Source organism: Neopsephotus bourkii, unplaced genomic scaffold (genome assembly GCF_033783945.1).
Source record: "Neopsephotus bourkii isolate Nb327-2 ecotype Australia unplaced genomic scaffold, CSIRO-AGI_Nbou_v1 NB_991, whole genome shotgun sequence".
Classification (NCBI taxonomy): Eukaryota; Metazoa; Chordata; class Aves; order Psittaciformes; family Psittacidae; genus Neopsephotus; species Neopsephotus bourkii.
Window position 1 is genome coordinate 3118255 of NW_026901483.1, and position 16604 is coordinate 3134858.

Here is a 16604-nt window from a genome sequence, read left to right on the forward strand (position 1 = left end):
CTTAAATATAGGCAAGTGTAAAAATAGGCAGTACAGATAGGGTTGGGATTTTTTTCTGACAAGTCTAACTTGTTTCTGGAGGGTTTTCCTGTAAAATGGGCAAACATGATCTAGACAAAAGCGAAGCTAAGTTTCCTCGTCTTGAAAAGGGAAAGGGTCTTCTTTACAAGTTTCCATTTGCTAGTTTTAAACAGACTCTGGTGCTGATGGCAGTGAGTCCAACTGAGCAATGTCATTATTTCCAGGCATTATCTTAGTTTATACTATCTGAATGATGATTTGAATGATGATTTTAAGTCCTCATTGCACTTGGCTTAGTTTTGACATTTTTGATTATCACAATACCTAACCTGTGAATCTAACCCAGGTGTTGGAAGGATCCTTGTAAACCGGTAGACTTGACTGCCTGCTCTAAGTGGCTCCCTTTGGCCATAGAAGATGTTTACAGGCTGCAGATGCTTACATCTGCACCTAACCTATCCCTAAAATGCTCTCATGGATTAGAAGGAACCTGACTTCTTTCTATAATCTCCACAGGGATGTTCCATATAGTCATAGTCTCATCATTCTGTTTGTTCATATATCATATTAAGATAATTTGATAATTTGAATCCATGTTTGTCTTAATTGTGATTTCAGAGCGATCACTGCATTATTGCACCTTCAATTAGCTTGCTGATGTTGTAGTAAATTATAGCTCATTCACTTCCTTAAATTCATATTTACTTGCTTAGTTCAGGAACATCCAAAGCAAGCTAATAGAATTGGATTATCCTGTCATAATATGAAGCATGAAGTAGAAGGTGTAAGAAACCTCAAGGAAAAAATTGCAGATGAAAAAATGTATCCCTTCAGTGTTGGGTTTTTTTTACATACATCATTTTTTTGGAGTATAATGCCACACAGCCTCTAGGACACTTTCTCCTGGCAGTCCATTCAGCCCTGTCCTGAAGGAAGCATGCAAAACACAGGCAGTTTATTTTGTTATTTTAATATTTTATGTCAGTATACACAATATTGTGGGCAATCCTCACAGCCTTTATTGAAATTTGTCAAGAATTTCTAGCCAGCAGCTTTGAAACCTTTCAACAGGACAGGCTGAGAAAAGATAGGCAGAGAAAGTTGGGGCTGTTCATCCTGGAGAAGAGAAGGCTGTGTGGAGACGTCAGAGCAGCCTTCCAGTATCTGAAGGGGGCCTATAGGGATGCTGGGGATGGACTCTTGATTAGGAACTGTAGTGATAGGACAAGGGGCAATGGATTAAAACTTAAACAGGAGAAGTTTAGATTGGATATAAGGAGGAAGTTCTTTCCTGTTAGGGTGGTGAGGCATTGGAATGGGTTGCCCAGGGAAGTTGTGAATGCTCCATCCCATGTGATGGTCAGGGCCAGATTGGAGAGAGCCTTGGGTGCCAATGTTTAGTGTGAGGTGTCCCTGCCCATGGCAGGGGGTTGGAACTTGATGATCTTAAGGTCCTTTCCAACCCTAACTATTCCATTCTGTGATTCTAACATGTATTCAGGGTTCGGCTCCTTCAAAAAAGTTCACTTTTTCTACTGGATTTAGGCTTTTATGGGAACAGACTTTAGAGGCTTACTTTAAAGTGACTTTTTGCTAAGAAATCTAAGGGGTTGTGATGACCCAAGGCTTCATGTGCCAGCATACTAATTTTGTCCTTGATCCAACATACCACTTTGTGAACAAAGCAAGGGTTTATCTGCTTTGGTCTTTGGTTTCTCTTCTCAGATTTAGCCCAAAACAACTAACATTTGTTTTGCTGGGGAGGGTGGGGGGTGTTTATGGGTTTTTATTGTAATGCCGATAATACAGTTTTGTTAGTATGTGTGTGGTATTTCAGCTCTGTGTGTTTCAGGAATAACCTGAATTAGGCATGCATGTTTATTTGGCTATCCAAGTATTGATTTATAGAAAATACTAAACCAATCCCAAATCTGTCCAAGTTAGGTGGATTTAGTAATTATTCAAATGTATACTGTTAAGTAATCAAGACATAGAGTTTTTCTTGTGTAGCTTGAAATTTGGTTCAGTAAACACCAACACCTCTTCTACCTTAAGCCGCTAGGCAGTTTCAAGTGGTTTTGCGACACAGCTGATAAATGGTAACAGCCCCCTTCTCCCTACCTGAATATACAGCAGCAGCTACACTTGCCAAAAATCCTCATCTGTAATGGCATGCCAGAGACGTTTCATGTCAGATGTAGTGGTTGATGATTGTGGTTCATGATGCGTGAACCATGGGGCAGTATCCCAAACACCATCTTTTCTACTTACTATTTCATAACCACCCATCAGGGAAATTGAATTTGTTTGCACTTGTTTAATACCAGCTCATTGCATGTCTTTTCCATTATTTTTGTAAGGATAGCAATGTATTTGAGTATGTTATCCTCCAGGGAATACTCATGGAAGATCTTTTGTACATGTAAACTGATTGCTCAATCTGCTGGATTTTAACCCTGTTTCTGTAGATTAATTTCCAGTTAATCTGGGTTTGTTGTTCCTAATGAGTTATGACTGAAAAAGATTATATTTTATTTTTACTGGAACTTCAGTTCACATATTTTGCAGCTGCAGGCCAAATTTAGGGAAGGCATGAGGGATCGCAGGCAGCCTTCATTATTGGTGCATGACCGCTTTGTAGCCAACTGCATCTTTAATATCCAAGGAGGTTTGTGCGTTACAGGTTTTCTTTCTTCTTGTTTTTAATAATTTACCTTTGAGAGTCTATTTACAATCAGGTTGGTGTGTGAATATCTGTTTCTGTCAAAACTTAAGATACGCACAGAATGAGATACACATTAAATTTTTATCTGCTTCTTAAGGAAGCTGAGCTATAAACTGGCAATCCTGAGTACTTCAGTGAATCCTAATAAACACAGGGGGGAACATCAAGCTATATGCCCCTTCAACTAGCTCTCTTATTAAGAGATAATATTCCTTGCTGAATCTGTTCCTTTGCTAGGAGAGACAATAATTTAGGTTTGTTTTTTTGTTAATAGGAAGCCCCCAAGACCACAATTTTTTAAGTTTTTGATTTGCAGTTGAATTAGCAAAACTGCATGCTGTTATGCACCGAGCAAAAACAGAGGGCGATGAATAGCACGTCAAAAAAAAGGGGTTTTTACATTAAAATGTTTCTGTCTGTTGAGATTCGCTAGAAAATGATTGCAGTTCTTGCATGCACTTGCGTGTTTTGAAAGACAGAATCTAGATGAATACTTCTCAGAATGTTTTCCAAAGCCACTGGGAAGGCTTTTACTCTTAACTGTGGATTGCTTCTTGCTGTGTGACATTTCTTGGATTTGTAACTGTTATATTAGTTTGGTTTTATTCTTTAACTAGGGAATAAATATAGTTGTGCAGTGTATACCTATGAACACCATTATGTACTTTGTCATTGTTAAGCTACATTGCAAACAAAATTGCTGATTCCTCCCCCTCCCCTTTAAAAGCAATGCCAATTTCAGAGCGATTTTTTTTCACTATTCAAACTGATCTCTACCTTTTTAGGTAATTTAGCCTGCAGAACTACACAGAAAGGCCATCACTGACATATGATACTTGAATATAACTTAGTAATCTGAAATAGCACTGTCTCTATTAAAAGAAGTCCATTGAAACACAGAATTTTGGAATAGAATAGGTAGAGGAGTATAAAAGCATGCCCAAGAAAAGAGGTGGAAGCATGAGGGGATGTCCAGATCTCTTTTAACTTTAGGTTGGTAGAACCCAAGTAACACTATCGCATAGCAGGCACAGAATCATGTCACCTTTGAATTATGAAATAATAGGCTCCTCCACAGTGTGGAGGTGTAGGAAGTGAGGAAATCGTAAATAATGAAGCCACATGGGATGGAAAAATAATCCTTTGCAGTAAAACAGTACAAAATTAAACTTAAGTGATCGGTGGTGTGATTCAGGCAGAGCAAATGTTGTAGAAGCCACTGTACATCTTGAGTCAAAATTCTCTTTATCTTTCTTTATGGTCATCTTCAATCAGCTTGGAAAAACTATGATCCATTTCATTAATAATATTAATTCAAATATAAAGTGTGCTCATAAATACATATGAATATTTATTTTGCATTCAGCATATAACTTGAAAGCAACTGGGACTGTTTCTCACAAATTATTTATTTCAGGCTTTCATCCAAGTATGACTACATGTACAGCAGTAAATGATATAACAAACACAAAGTGGTTAAGAGTCAGACTGCCTGATGGAGAGTAATAACCAACAAGCACATTCAGGTGGTTTGCTTCTGAGGTACTTTACGTAGGAAAGGGATTGCATGCATTAAACAGTGGTGATGATTCAAATGCATCATCCTTGATTGTTAGTGGATTTTTTGTTGTTCTTTTGTTTCATTTGTTTGTTTTTTCCCCACAATATTCATTTTGAATTGGAATGTAGATAAAAAGATATGTTAAATTTCAAGGAATATGGCATAAAACTATTTGGGTGGGTAGGAGGTTCAAGAGAATTTGGGGTATCAGTAAAGAATGCACTAAATAACCAGAAATACTAGAGCTGCTACCAAGCACTTACCAGAGTACTACAGCAAGTGGACATGAGAGTGGACATACATTTTTCTCTAGAGTAACCCTTTTATGTTGTTATCAAATTGCTTTGGATGCTCTATGTGCAGTGGTGCATTGCGCTGTTAGTTCTCTGCTGTCCTTGACTCTCTCTTTACTGTCTCTGGAAAGAGACTGTATGTGAAGATACTCTAAAGCATTTACACCCTAGAAGGAGATAAAATGATAGGAAATGCGCATTTTGAAGAAATAAGAATGGCCCATCTGCTATGCATGTGTATAAAGGGATGGGTGTGGATAGATGAAGATAGGCACTCCCATGAACAGTTATCAGTATTTTGTTATCTTGCTGTTTTTCAGGAAGATTAAATCTTTCTTTTGAATGGGTTTTTTTGAATCATCACTAGTAGCGAGCATATTTTATGAACTTCAATCTGTATTTTCATATAATCTCCCTTCAGCTTGCAGCTGTAGGGACCGATTCAAAGTGAATTTCCAGATACAATAACTTTAGAGCTTGTTTAGTTCAGTCTGCTGTAGTCTTCCTGTTAGAAAATGTGACAGCATCTATGATCTAATCATAGTATGTCAATGGCTGGTGGGCTACTAGTTCAGCCATGACATTTCTTATTTGCTTTCTCTCATAAGATTGTGAGCATTTACTTTCATTACAGCCTGTGAAGCTGCAGTAAAATGAAATCTCTGTCAAGTGTGATGGAATGTGCAGAGACAGAACTGTCCAGAACCAAAAAGGATAAAACATTGATTTTGTCCTTTAATTCTCTTTTCTCTTCTCTGAAAGAAAAGGTGTTTCCAAGTGCGATTGGTTATGTGATGGTACAGCAAATGCAGTTCTTGATCAGATTTTCAGGTGCATCCACGAGTAGCATCACTGGTGACTGGGGTATACGGCAAAGCAGTATCAGCTGTTAAAAAGGGGCTATATGTGGTATTTTACCTCAGTAAACTCTTGAAATGGCATGTGCATGCTGAAGTATGCTGTCTTTGAAGTTGGATTATCAAATATAATTAGTCTAAATCTTAATGCTTACAGGTCAGTTAGGTAGGATTTTCTTTTGGAAGCTACAGTTGTCTTCCTACCAGGTACACAGTAAGACGAGTGTTCATTTTCATTTAGGAACATTTGAAACATCATTTCTGAGGAAGTCCATAGAGCTGTGTAATAAAGTCTGCCCCAGATTTATTAAGGAAATTTTACTTGTCAGTAACAAACGTTTTATTGTCTTGGATATTTACAAAGACATCCACAAAGAATCATAGAATCATAGAATAGCTAGGGTTGGAAAGGACCTTAAGATCATCAAGTTCCAACCCCCTTGCCATGGGCAGGGACACCTCACACTAAACCATGGCACCCAAGGCTTTGTCCAACCTGGTCCTGAACACCACATGGGATGGAGCATTCACAACTTCCCTGGGCAACCCATTCCAGTGGCTCACCACCCTTACAATGAAGAACTTCCTCCTTATATGCAATCTAAACTTCCTCTGTTTAAGTTTTAACCCATTACCCCTTGTCCTATCACTGCAGTCCCTAATGAAGAGTCCCTCCCCAGCATCCCTATAGGCCCCCTTCAGATACTGGGAGGCTGCTATGAGGTCTCCATGGAGCCTTCTCTTCTCCAGGCTGAACAGCCCCAAGTTTCTCAGCCTATCTTCACACAGGAGGTGCTCCAGTCCCCTGATCATCCTCGTGGCCTTCTCTGGACTTGTTCCAACAGTTCCATGTCCTTTTGATGTTGAGGACACCAGAAGTGCACAAAATACTCCAAGTGAGGTCTCGCAAGAGCAGAGGGGCAGGACCTTCTGCCTTTGTATTTATGAACGTAAATGGTTTTCCTTGTTTTTTAAGGCATTATTAAATTGCATGGGAAATAAGGTGAACATTGATATGAAAATATTTATATGCCCTGTGCTTAGTAAGTCTCGACTGTTCAGCTTTTTGAGCTGAATCATCATTAATGAACATGTGCTGTGTTAGTTCTGCTTGGTTTTGGATCCAGTATCTTCTTTAATATTAATAATACTTGTTGGCCTTCATGCACCGAGCCTCCCAAAATCACCTAAAGCCCAGACCTGCAGTACTCGTAGGCAGAGGTTGTTAGTATACTGTGAGTTGGAAAGGGAGCAATCCATTTGTAGCTGTTGTGAATATAAATAAGAAAATTATCCCTAACATTTATCATGTCTGTCTGTGGCATCAGGTGAAACTCCATCCGGATGGATTTCAGTGGAGTTCTTCATGATAAACAAAACTTGGGGAAAGTGCAACTGAGGAGAAATTTAGGGTCTTGGGGAACAGCTGAAGGGAATTCAGATATTCTTCATTTTGGGAGAGTATAGGAGTTACGGAGGTCATTGTGAGCACAAGGGATGAGAGACTGAGATGGGTTTGCTTGTCCGGCTGCTTGGCGGCAGGGCCTCCGCTGAGGGGAGGCTGGGCCTGCGCTGTGCCGGACACAGCCGGATCCAACCGGTTCTGGCCGGCCGCACCACAACCCTACCACAGCGCAGCGCTGAGCCCGGCACTGGAGCTCCTGGTGCCTCTGTGGACACCTGTGTAGCAAAGGGCAACACCAGTGAGGGGTGAGAAGGACCAAGTGTGAGGAGCAGCAGCCTTTTATCCACAGAGGAAGAGGAGCAGCTCAGAGCAGGGGCTCCTGGTGGCCATGAGACCACAGTGGGGCAGTTGTGTCCTAATGGAGGACCCACAGTGGAGCAGGTGAAAAGTGTGAGGGGGAAAGCATGGCGGGAGCTGTAATGGACTGACTGCAAACCCCATTCTTGTTTGAGACGTCAGTCCTATTGTCTCCTGTGGACTGAGGAGGGTGAGTGAGAGTGTGGCTGAGTGGGTCAGCCCACCACAGCAAGAAATCAGGATCAACCCCCTTTGGAAAAGAAGGGTGTCTTCTGCACCGGATCGAACCAGATCATGGGAAGTTTTGTGGTGGATTTTGTGTGTGTGTGTTTGTTTTAAGCAGGGTATGTTCTCTTACATGGGTAGGTTTTAGTTTGGTAGTTTCTGCAACCCGTTGACTCAGAGACTTTAGATTTAGAGTTTTAGCCTATGAATTAAACTGTTTTCCATTACTTTTGATGTATTTTGTGTTTCTACATGACCCAGACTGCTTTGGCTGTTTCAGCACAAATATTTGTAGCTTAAATGTTAGTAACTGAGCTTTGATTGCTTGTAATTAAAGTTCATGGTAGTGAGAATTCGGGCTTCATCCCCACTCATCTCTCCTAACAGCAAGGTGCAGATTTAAGCTAGGTTTACAGTCTTAATAGCGAAAATAAGCCAAACCAAACTAAAAAAAGAACAAAAGAAAACCAACCACAAACATTTTGCTGCTGAAAAACTTGGAATTTCTTCATTTGCCATAGCCACTTCGATTTTCATTGTTCTAATTATCTAGTAACACTTATGTATACAGGTAGTGTGGTAAGTGATGCTCCCTCTGAGATTTCTAAAGATGCTTGAAGCATTGAGTGCCAGTCCCTGGTTTTTTCCTCCCTTCATAGGATATAATCATAGTGTCTGTGCAAGCAAGGTTACTTTCGTTAATTTTTCTGGTTTTTTCCCCAGTATATAACACACCCATACTCATTTTATCTCATACAGGAGGCGTTAAAAGAAAACAACAAAAGAAAAGAAATGGAAGAGAAAACAAGGAGAGCCAAATTAGCAAAAGAGAAGGCTGAACAAGAGAAACTGGAGCGACAGAAGAAGAAGCAGCAGTTGATTGATATGAACAAAGGTAAGGCATCACTTTTAGTAGAGAGATTTGCTAAGAGGAAAAAGCAAGTAAGGAGTAACTAACTGAAGGCTGTTCCTGTTCAGTATGAAAAGTACTTGCCGTCTGTTTTGAAAGCTGAAAATAAATTATCTTTTTCAGTGAAAATTCAGTTTTGTTTTATCCTGCCTGATTGTGTCATTCCGTACGTGCCACGTGATATGTGTAATCTTCCTTTCAAGGTGTTTTGCTGGGCATTATTGGATTGTTTTCATTTGCAACACTTAATTGATTTTTTTCATACAGATTAATTCCAAGAAGTGTCTTCCCTACTCTGTTGTTAATTTCATTCTGTAAACATCTCTATAATCAAGCTATTGTGGCAATTACAGCCTTTCTTTTTGGCCTACTAAGCTCCATATTATAACGAATGTTCTCCCAACAGTCCTATTAAAAGCTGAAAAACATGGTTGAGCTTGGAGCCTAAGTACAGAGTGACATTTCAGCATGATAAAACGCAATGTGTTCATCTTGTCAGCTGTGAGAATGTTGTATTTTGCATGAGGCCACTCTAAGAGAGAGCAGTGTAAGACAGTAGGAGGAATTGGGTGGTCCTGATTCTGATGCTGTGCAGGTTTTCAGAAGGTTGTAAAATTCAGGCTTTATTCTTTACTTCAGACTCCAGAGGACAAGTAGAGGTGGTAATGACTGTTCATTTCATTGCTTAAGAGATGACTTGAGGCTGCAATTTTTTGTTCCATTTCCATGAGATCTGCTAATCTGACCCAGGTGTAAAACACTTGTTATTTTTATCCACTGAACAATTACATACGCATGGAAAGATGCTGTGCGTCTTTTTTGTTATGTTGAACTTTATGGAAGAGGTGATGATGTACTAACTTTGTGTAAGGATGATGTTGCAGCAAACCATGTCATTATGACAAACTAACATAGCGCAATGCTGGAGATTGATTAGATGGGATTGATTGGATGCCTTTCAAAGGCATATATACAGAATCTGTGAAGTCAGTTTATACAAGGATTAAAAATACTGGAGAAATATTAGACCAAGCAAACAGACCCATTCCAACATTTAAGAGGCTGAGTGTGGAGGTAAATACAGGGCAATAAGAACAAGGGACGGGGCCGAATTCCTGTCTCTGATGATGCAGCAGTACAGAAGTAGTACCATGTAATACTAATGGTACTGTTTGGTGTTGCATTTATTTAGAATGTATTTCTGGCACATCAGAACATTTCCCAGAAAAACTGACTAGTGTTTGGGCAGCCAGTCCTCAGGGAATGTTAGCCAGCCAGCCTGCCTCCCCTTCCTGTTTGGCAACCATGGTTTTCTAGAACCTCCAGTTACACTTGCGTTAATATATTTTAGAACTGTATCACTATTTCAGCATTACTTTGGGAGACTGAATCCTATTTACAATGATTTCAGCAAGTAGTGCTGGTTTATCTGTATTGATATATGTATACCAGTGTCGCAATACTGTGCTTTTTATCTGCTCAGTGATTTCACAGTTTATATTTGGTAAAAATGGGCAATCCATATATAAATCTGCAAAACCAAAGAACTGGACGAAGTGAGAACAAGTTTTATTTACAAGTGTAAAATCGTTCTTCTGCAACCACTTTGTATGTACTATCAATTATATTTTAAGAAATCATAAATTAGATTTGCTGTTGTATTTGGTGGTTGTGATAAATCGGTTTTGCCAAGTCTTCAGTCTTTTCATTCTGAGTTTTAAAAATGAGCTTATAGTAATGTTCTGTAATTTGAATGTGATAATAGAAAGCGCATTATTTATGTCGGAATCTTTTAAAAATTCTCCTGTGTTTGTGTACTTCACTTTGCCCCAAAGCCTCTAAGTCTTGCTGTTTATTTGCTTGGTTTCTGTCAGTGTTCAGGTGACTTCCCCAGGGCTGGTTTGAAGGGTTTCTGCAGTGGTACTGTAAATCCTGTTATTTTTGGCCTTGCTTGCTTATGGTGGCAGTGGCACTGCATGGACTTTACTGCAGCATAAGGTTTAGTGAGCAACTCCATGGCTTTGTCTGGATGACAAACTTTAATTTCATACCATATAAAGATTCTTCTAATAATTTCAGTTTAACTATAAACAAAATACAGAATTTATATACAGGTGATACGTAAATACATGTACTGTGTTTTGTGAAGTTAAGCACATGGAGACTTTTCTAACCCTTTCTTTCACCTCGTGACTAATTTTAAATTACTGTCTGTCACCTGACAACAAATGTGCCTTGTAATATGGACAGGGACTTTTCTGTGAGTGCGGTAAGAACCACCTAAATGTCCCGTTATCACCCTCCCCTCTACCAGAGTTCTTGAACACATACTGAGAGAGGTTAATTGTAAGTACCTGAGGACAGTGTAAGCTAATGTGTTTTATTAGCCATTGAAAAGTAGAAGAAGCCCACTTAGGTACTGTTGTCAGTGGGTTGGTCTGTGTTTAAGGGCTATAGCAAACAGCTCAAAGTTACACCTTAAATTGCTTCAGCCCAGTTGGTGAGAGCATACCTGTGTCCATCTGTTAATTTGTTAAGCAGGTGAGGAGTAGGCCAAGCTTAGCAGTGACACATGTATACTCCTAACATCTTTCTTTTCATCATGAAGGACTTTTCCTATGAAGAGATAAAACTGAAATTTAATTTTGCATTTCCATTTCTTTTTGACTGAAACTAACAAATATGTGAATAACTGCACGTGGCCAAATGGACCAAAACTCCCATTTTTAATGTTTCTAAACCAGTGACACAAAATTAGTTTTATACTTGTAAATTATATTGTCTAATACATTGAAATAGCCTTATCACAACTCTATTGCCATGGTCAGAGGCAGGAGGATAGGTCTATCCTCACTGGACTCCACCACATTTACTGGTTTTGCCGACTATTTTTTTTGTCGATCCATCTATGTCTGTATGCTCATTGCTGCTTATATAAATAGTTTATAAATTTGGCTAAGTGGATGTGACACAAAACACTTAGAGGAAGGAGGCAGATGTCCTCCCAAGCTGTCGTTTTGACAAGGTGATTTTCACCCAAAGGGTGTTTTAACCTAACTCTTTAAGTCATTTCACTAGATATATCTTCAAGAATAAAATTTTAATGCATTGGTCTAGCCTTTCAGACCAGAGTAATTGGGTTCTTACATTTTCCAGCCTTTCACTGTCTAGTTCTCTAATAATTATTTTTTGCTGTTACCTGGTTATGCAGCTACCTTTTTCTTTCTTTTTTTTTTTTTTTTTGTGCACACTGGAGAAACCAGATTAGAATGAATTATAATTAATTAAATATAACACTTAATATATGCTTCTTAGTGTAACTGAGAAAGGCAAAAACTGCAGTGTGGCCAGAACTGAGACCTGTCCTCTATAGTACCTAGTTATTAAGTAACCTAGAGTTGCTAATATTATAAAGACCAGGTTATTCAGTTTGGTGGTTTGTGCTCTGTGTAACTGAGATGCCATATTCACAGCATGTGTAAACTGATATAAATCCTGCTAAACATGCTAAAATATGTAAAGACGAATGTAAAAATATAGGAAAGCTCTCAACTCCATGGAAACTTTGAGGGGATTTACACTGGACAGCATCATACAAACTTAAGTAATTCTAAATCTTAAAGCAAATCTGCATTTCAAAATGCATTGCGCATTTCATGCAAAACAAAATGGGCTGAGAGGGGGCAAAATCAACATATACCTTTAAAACTAAAAAATCACAGCAAGAACTTGCCCAACATGTACGTCTCTGCTTCAAGAAACTTCACTATATTAGTGTGTCTGATTTGTTGTAAATAGGCAGAGTAAGACATACAGAAATGTGAAGTGGTTCTCAGTTAAACAAAAATGACCATTCAGTTAAGCTGAGGTCTTTTGAATCTGTGGTTCTATTAGAAATAATTTCTTGAGGTGTAGTCAATGAATTCAGCATTATTTGGTGTAAAATTGTTGATACAGATGAGGTGTTTTGGACAGCAAAGTCTATGTAATGGCTTGAGTCAAAAGCAACTTTTGTGACTGTCTGTAAAAGCATTTTGATGGATGAGGCATTACATAGTGCTCAGCTTAATGGAAAACCTTGATTTCTGTGAAGTATTTTCAGAAGTTAACACCAATTCTCCCTATCTGACATGTTGAAGGAGTTTTGAAGAATATCCATATAAAAGTGGTCTTTTAATAACTCATTAAAATTACCATTAAAAACCTTATCAAGATTGTTAGGGCTGCTTGAATTTTGCTGAGAAAAGTAAATTTTTATATTGTCGTGCAATTCTACTCTTATTTGCGTGATTTTTTCAAAGAAGTTTGAAACTTTTCTCAGTGAAGTGTATTTCATATACTATTGATTTAAAACTAGATCTTAAAGCAATTTATAGTGAGACCTGCTGTTTAATATTAAAACCTCAATTTTAAAAGTTCTTACTATAAATCCTTATTTCCCATTATGTAGTGCTTGAAAGTCTGTCACTGTCATCTGTGGTGCAGGCAATGCCATGGCGAGCTGTCCTGACAGCTGCTGTTCTCTTCTTTCTGAACAGTGCTGCTGTAGAGCATGGGAGTATTTGCTCCTTTCTTGGGTTCTGTTCACTTTGCTGCTACTCCTGCATCTGTTTGTTAGTACTTGGTTATGCTGCTTTCCTGGTGAGGCCTGAAGACATTGCAAGACTCAAGTGATTTATGCACATACCTAAAGATCTTAAATTTTACAGTCTAAATCATGAACCAATCTTATTTATCATGGTATAGGAATTCTGTAGGAAAAGGATTAAATAGTCCCTTCACTTCTTTAGCACTCACTAATTCCATGGAACTTTCTTTATAGCTGTTTTTCAGCAGTGTTTCCTATTTTTGAGGGCTGTTGCAGCCTGAGCTGTGGTACATTTATGCGTACTCTTTCATGACTTCCATCTGACTTAACATCTGCAGAATTCTTGCAGCAGAGCCTCCATGTGCATATCTGAACAAGAGAGAAAAAAAGAACCTAAGACAGCTTTCTAGGAGCTAAAAAGCCTATAACAGCAATTCTGATGTAAATGTTATTTAATCAGAAACAGTTTTGCTCTTCATTATATCTGATTACTCTGGCAATTAAAATCACCTTTTAACTACCAGTATTAGGATAAAAGATAGAATGAGCTTCCTCAGTCCCAATTAGTATTGAATTAATTGTTTTGAAGATATATTAACATTCTCCCCTAATGCAGATGAAGATAATGGAAATGAAATTCTGTGCTAGAATTCCTACTTTCCCTTTTCGAGTATTCATATAAAAGAATTCATATGCCACTTATTCAGACTGGTATGTGCTAGTATCAGCAATAATTCTGTCAAGTTTCTTTGAGCTGCTGTTACACTTGCATTGACTGTTGCAGAATATAGTTAGAGGTTCCTGCTGCTAAAGTTGTCTTATGATTCCAGGTTTTCCCCATTGTTACATCTTCCTTCTATGTGCTTTACATAAATAGAGATCCATGCTAATTTTATTACGAGATGCATATTATTTTGTAAATGTCTTAGCCTTAATCCTATGAATTTCCCTATTGGCTGGTGATTGTATGGGGTACCTGGAATGATAAATCTTGGGGCTTATTTGCATTCTACAGGTTATTAGTTTATGGTGCTGGATGCCAATGAGGCAAGCATTACAATTCCTTTGGGAAGTCATTATCCTTCATATTGATGTTGATGGTCTGTTTGAATGTGCTGTAGTCTTCCTGAAATACAATATTCACTGAAAAAAAATAGATGGAGATTCACATTATGCATAAATGTGAGCACCTATAGAACCAGGATGAGGTTTGATTGGTTTTCTTTATTTCTTCAAAGCAATTATGCATTAGTTGCTCAAGATCTTGTAAGATCTGTTTATCCAGGAGTTTGGAACTGCCTTGAGAATGGCGAGGGATATAAAAATTACAGTAAATGTTATTAATATGGGTCAAAAGGAGCTCAAAGAAATGCAAATAGATGTGAGGATGGACAAGAAGTTAGAAAGAAATTACAACTTTAAATGTAATCTTACCTTTTAAAATGTTGCAATGGAAAAATTAGTGTTTGTTTATGAATATGGCATATGGTGCATTGCAATCAAATGGATTTAATGAGATAATTTGTCAAGGGGGGGGAATTATTAGACTCTCTGAAATCTGAGGTTGCGATAACTGCAGGTGGAGAAAGGCAGAACACTTGAATTCTTTTCCCTTAAAGGTAGATTTCTTGGGGACTAGTTACCAAACAGTAACAAGTGGTAACTTTGGATAGCTGTGAATGCACGTTCAGCTCTCTTTTTCCTTGGAGGAAGATTTCTTATTTCAAAAAGCAGGTGTTACTGTTAATTTTGAAAGTACCTGCAGTATTATTTATCCGTGTAAGTGCTGTGTATCATTACGTTTTTGTAAACAGTTAAATTAGTTGATAAACTACCTTTCCTTTAGTGTAAGATCAGTTTGGGAATCAGGCAGTAAGGAGGAGAACATGTAGAACTGTTGCAAAATGGAAGTTTGGTTGACTGTAATAGCAGGACAAGTTTGGTGACCAAGCTCTGTCTTAGTGAAATGACATTTTCCGGTGGTGCTAGTGTCTCATTTCTAATAGAACTTGCTGCCTTCACAAGAGCAATTTCTCAAATTAAGCAGGAAAGAATATCATGTTGGTGAGCCTCTTTTTACTGCATGCTTACTATTAACACCCCTCTCAAGTATTTAGCAAAAGTATACTTAGTTAACTTCATAAATTAAATAATGATCATATGTCAGTATATATCATAATTGATCTTCATTAATAAATTTCTGTCTGAAGTATTGACTAGTGAAAAGTTACAACACTGCCACAAATGCTAGCACAGTTTTGTACCCAAGTACAGTCACTGTGCTTAAAGGCAATTTAAAAGGCTGATGCTAAGGCAGTGTATACTTAGAAGAAGAAGTTCTGTAAGGTACCAAAGTACATTTATTTTAATGACAAAAGTCTTTTCAAATGTAGAGATCTAAATTAACTTAAACATTATGATGTTTATTTCAGTGGCTCTTTGCTAGCTGTATAATCAGACTTTCGAATTGAAGTTGCTGGTCATTGCTTGGTTGTGCAGTCCACTGCTAGAAGATACAAAAAATTCTAAACATACTGCATTTCATCTTCTAAATGTGCAGCAGAAACAAAGTTCTGTATCCAGTATATAGATTTTTGTTGCAAACAGAAAGTGGAAATATGGCTGGGTTTTTTTTAGACGTTGCCAGATGGTCAATAAAGGTAAAAGTGTGACTTTGCAGGTCTGAAAATTTAGATTTTAAACTTAGAGAGACATGATTCTGTGTCATGTTCCGTAAGGTGAGAGCTGTAGTGTAGTAACATTTGTCTTGAGAGTACAGAATGTTCAGCTTCACCACATAAAAATGATTTTCATAGAGCCATCAAAAGCTAGAAACAAAATACCTCTTTAGTCAGTGAAATATTGCAGTGATGAGAAAAATATCAGCTAGAAACTTTGCAGAAAAGTCAAAGAACTGGTAGTTGGACTGTACTAATATAACAAAACAGAGACCTGTATTAATGAGGAAGTGTATACTCGAATCTATATTCAGTTTACGTATCTTGAGCTACATATTCTAAATACGGTAAGTTTTGATGTCTGTGTTTGTTGTGGTTTAAATGCAGTGTTGAATTGAGCTTCCATACTTATCCAGTCCATGTGATATTAGTTTAATCATCATGGGAAAATAAAGTAGTTTCAGCGTCACTTTGGAATTACTGTAGAAAGGATTCAAAACCATGAACAAGTTACAGCTTGACATTTGCTATTGTTTTTTACTATGTACACATTCTTAGTAGGAAAAGTCCTGGGATGGCATGCTGGACTTGCCAACTCCCACTGGCAAAGTGAACTCACGACAATGAAGCTTAATAAAGATCCTTTGGAGGATTTTATTATTTTAATCTGTTTTAGACAGGATGTATTGTGAGCTATTGTGCTAAGAAATGACATTCAGCACTTTAGTCTGAACTAATTACTTCCCTTCATTTGAGATTTAATGTATGATAAAAGTGAGCCTATACTGATACAGCAGTCAGGAGATGGCCAAGAATCCTTTAAGCCATTTGATAAAATACTGTTGATTCTCTATCATATGGGCATGCAGTTGATTCTTCTCTACAATTAAATAAAAGCTTTTCAGAAAGTTCTGTTCCTTGCAGACTGTAATAAGAAGAGATGAGTTACAGAAGTTTTCTTCTGTCAGGTTGAAAGGCTCCTAT

At 37.9% G+C, this 16604-nt stretch overlaps 1 protein-coding gene across 4 annotated transcripts in view; it reads left to right on the plus strand.

Moving 5' to 3' along the window:
• The window catches only part of DIAPH2 (diaphanous related formin 2), a 231672-nt gene that overhangs the window by 141390 nt on the left and 73678 nt on the right, over positions 1-16604 (plus strand). For all 4 annotated transcript variants that reach the window (XM_061359689.1, XM_061359691.1, XM_061359690.1 and 1 more), the window contains one exon: positions 8204-8339. In XM_061359689.1, the coding sequence (XP_061215673.1) occupies positions 8204-8339 (136 nt within the window). The remainder of the gene's footprint in view (positions 1-8203; positions 8340-16604) is intronic.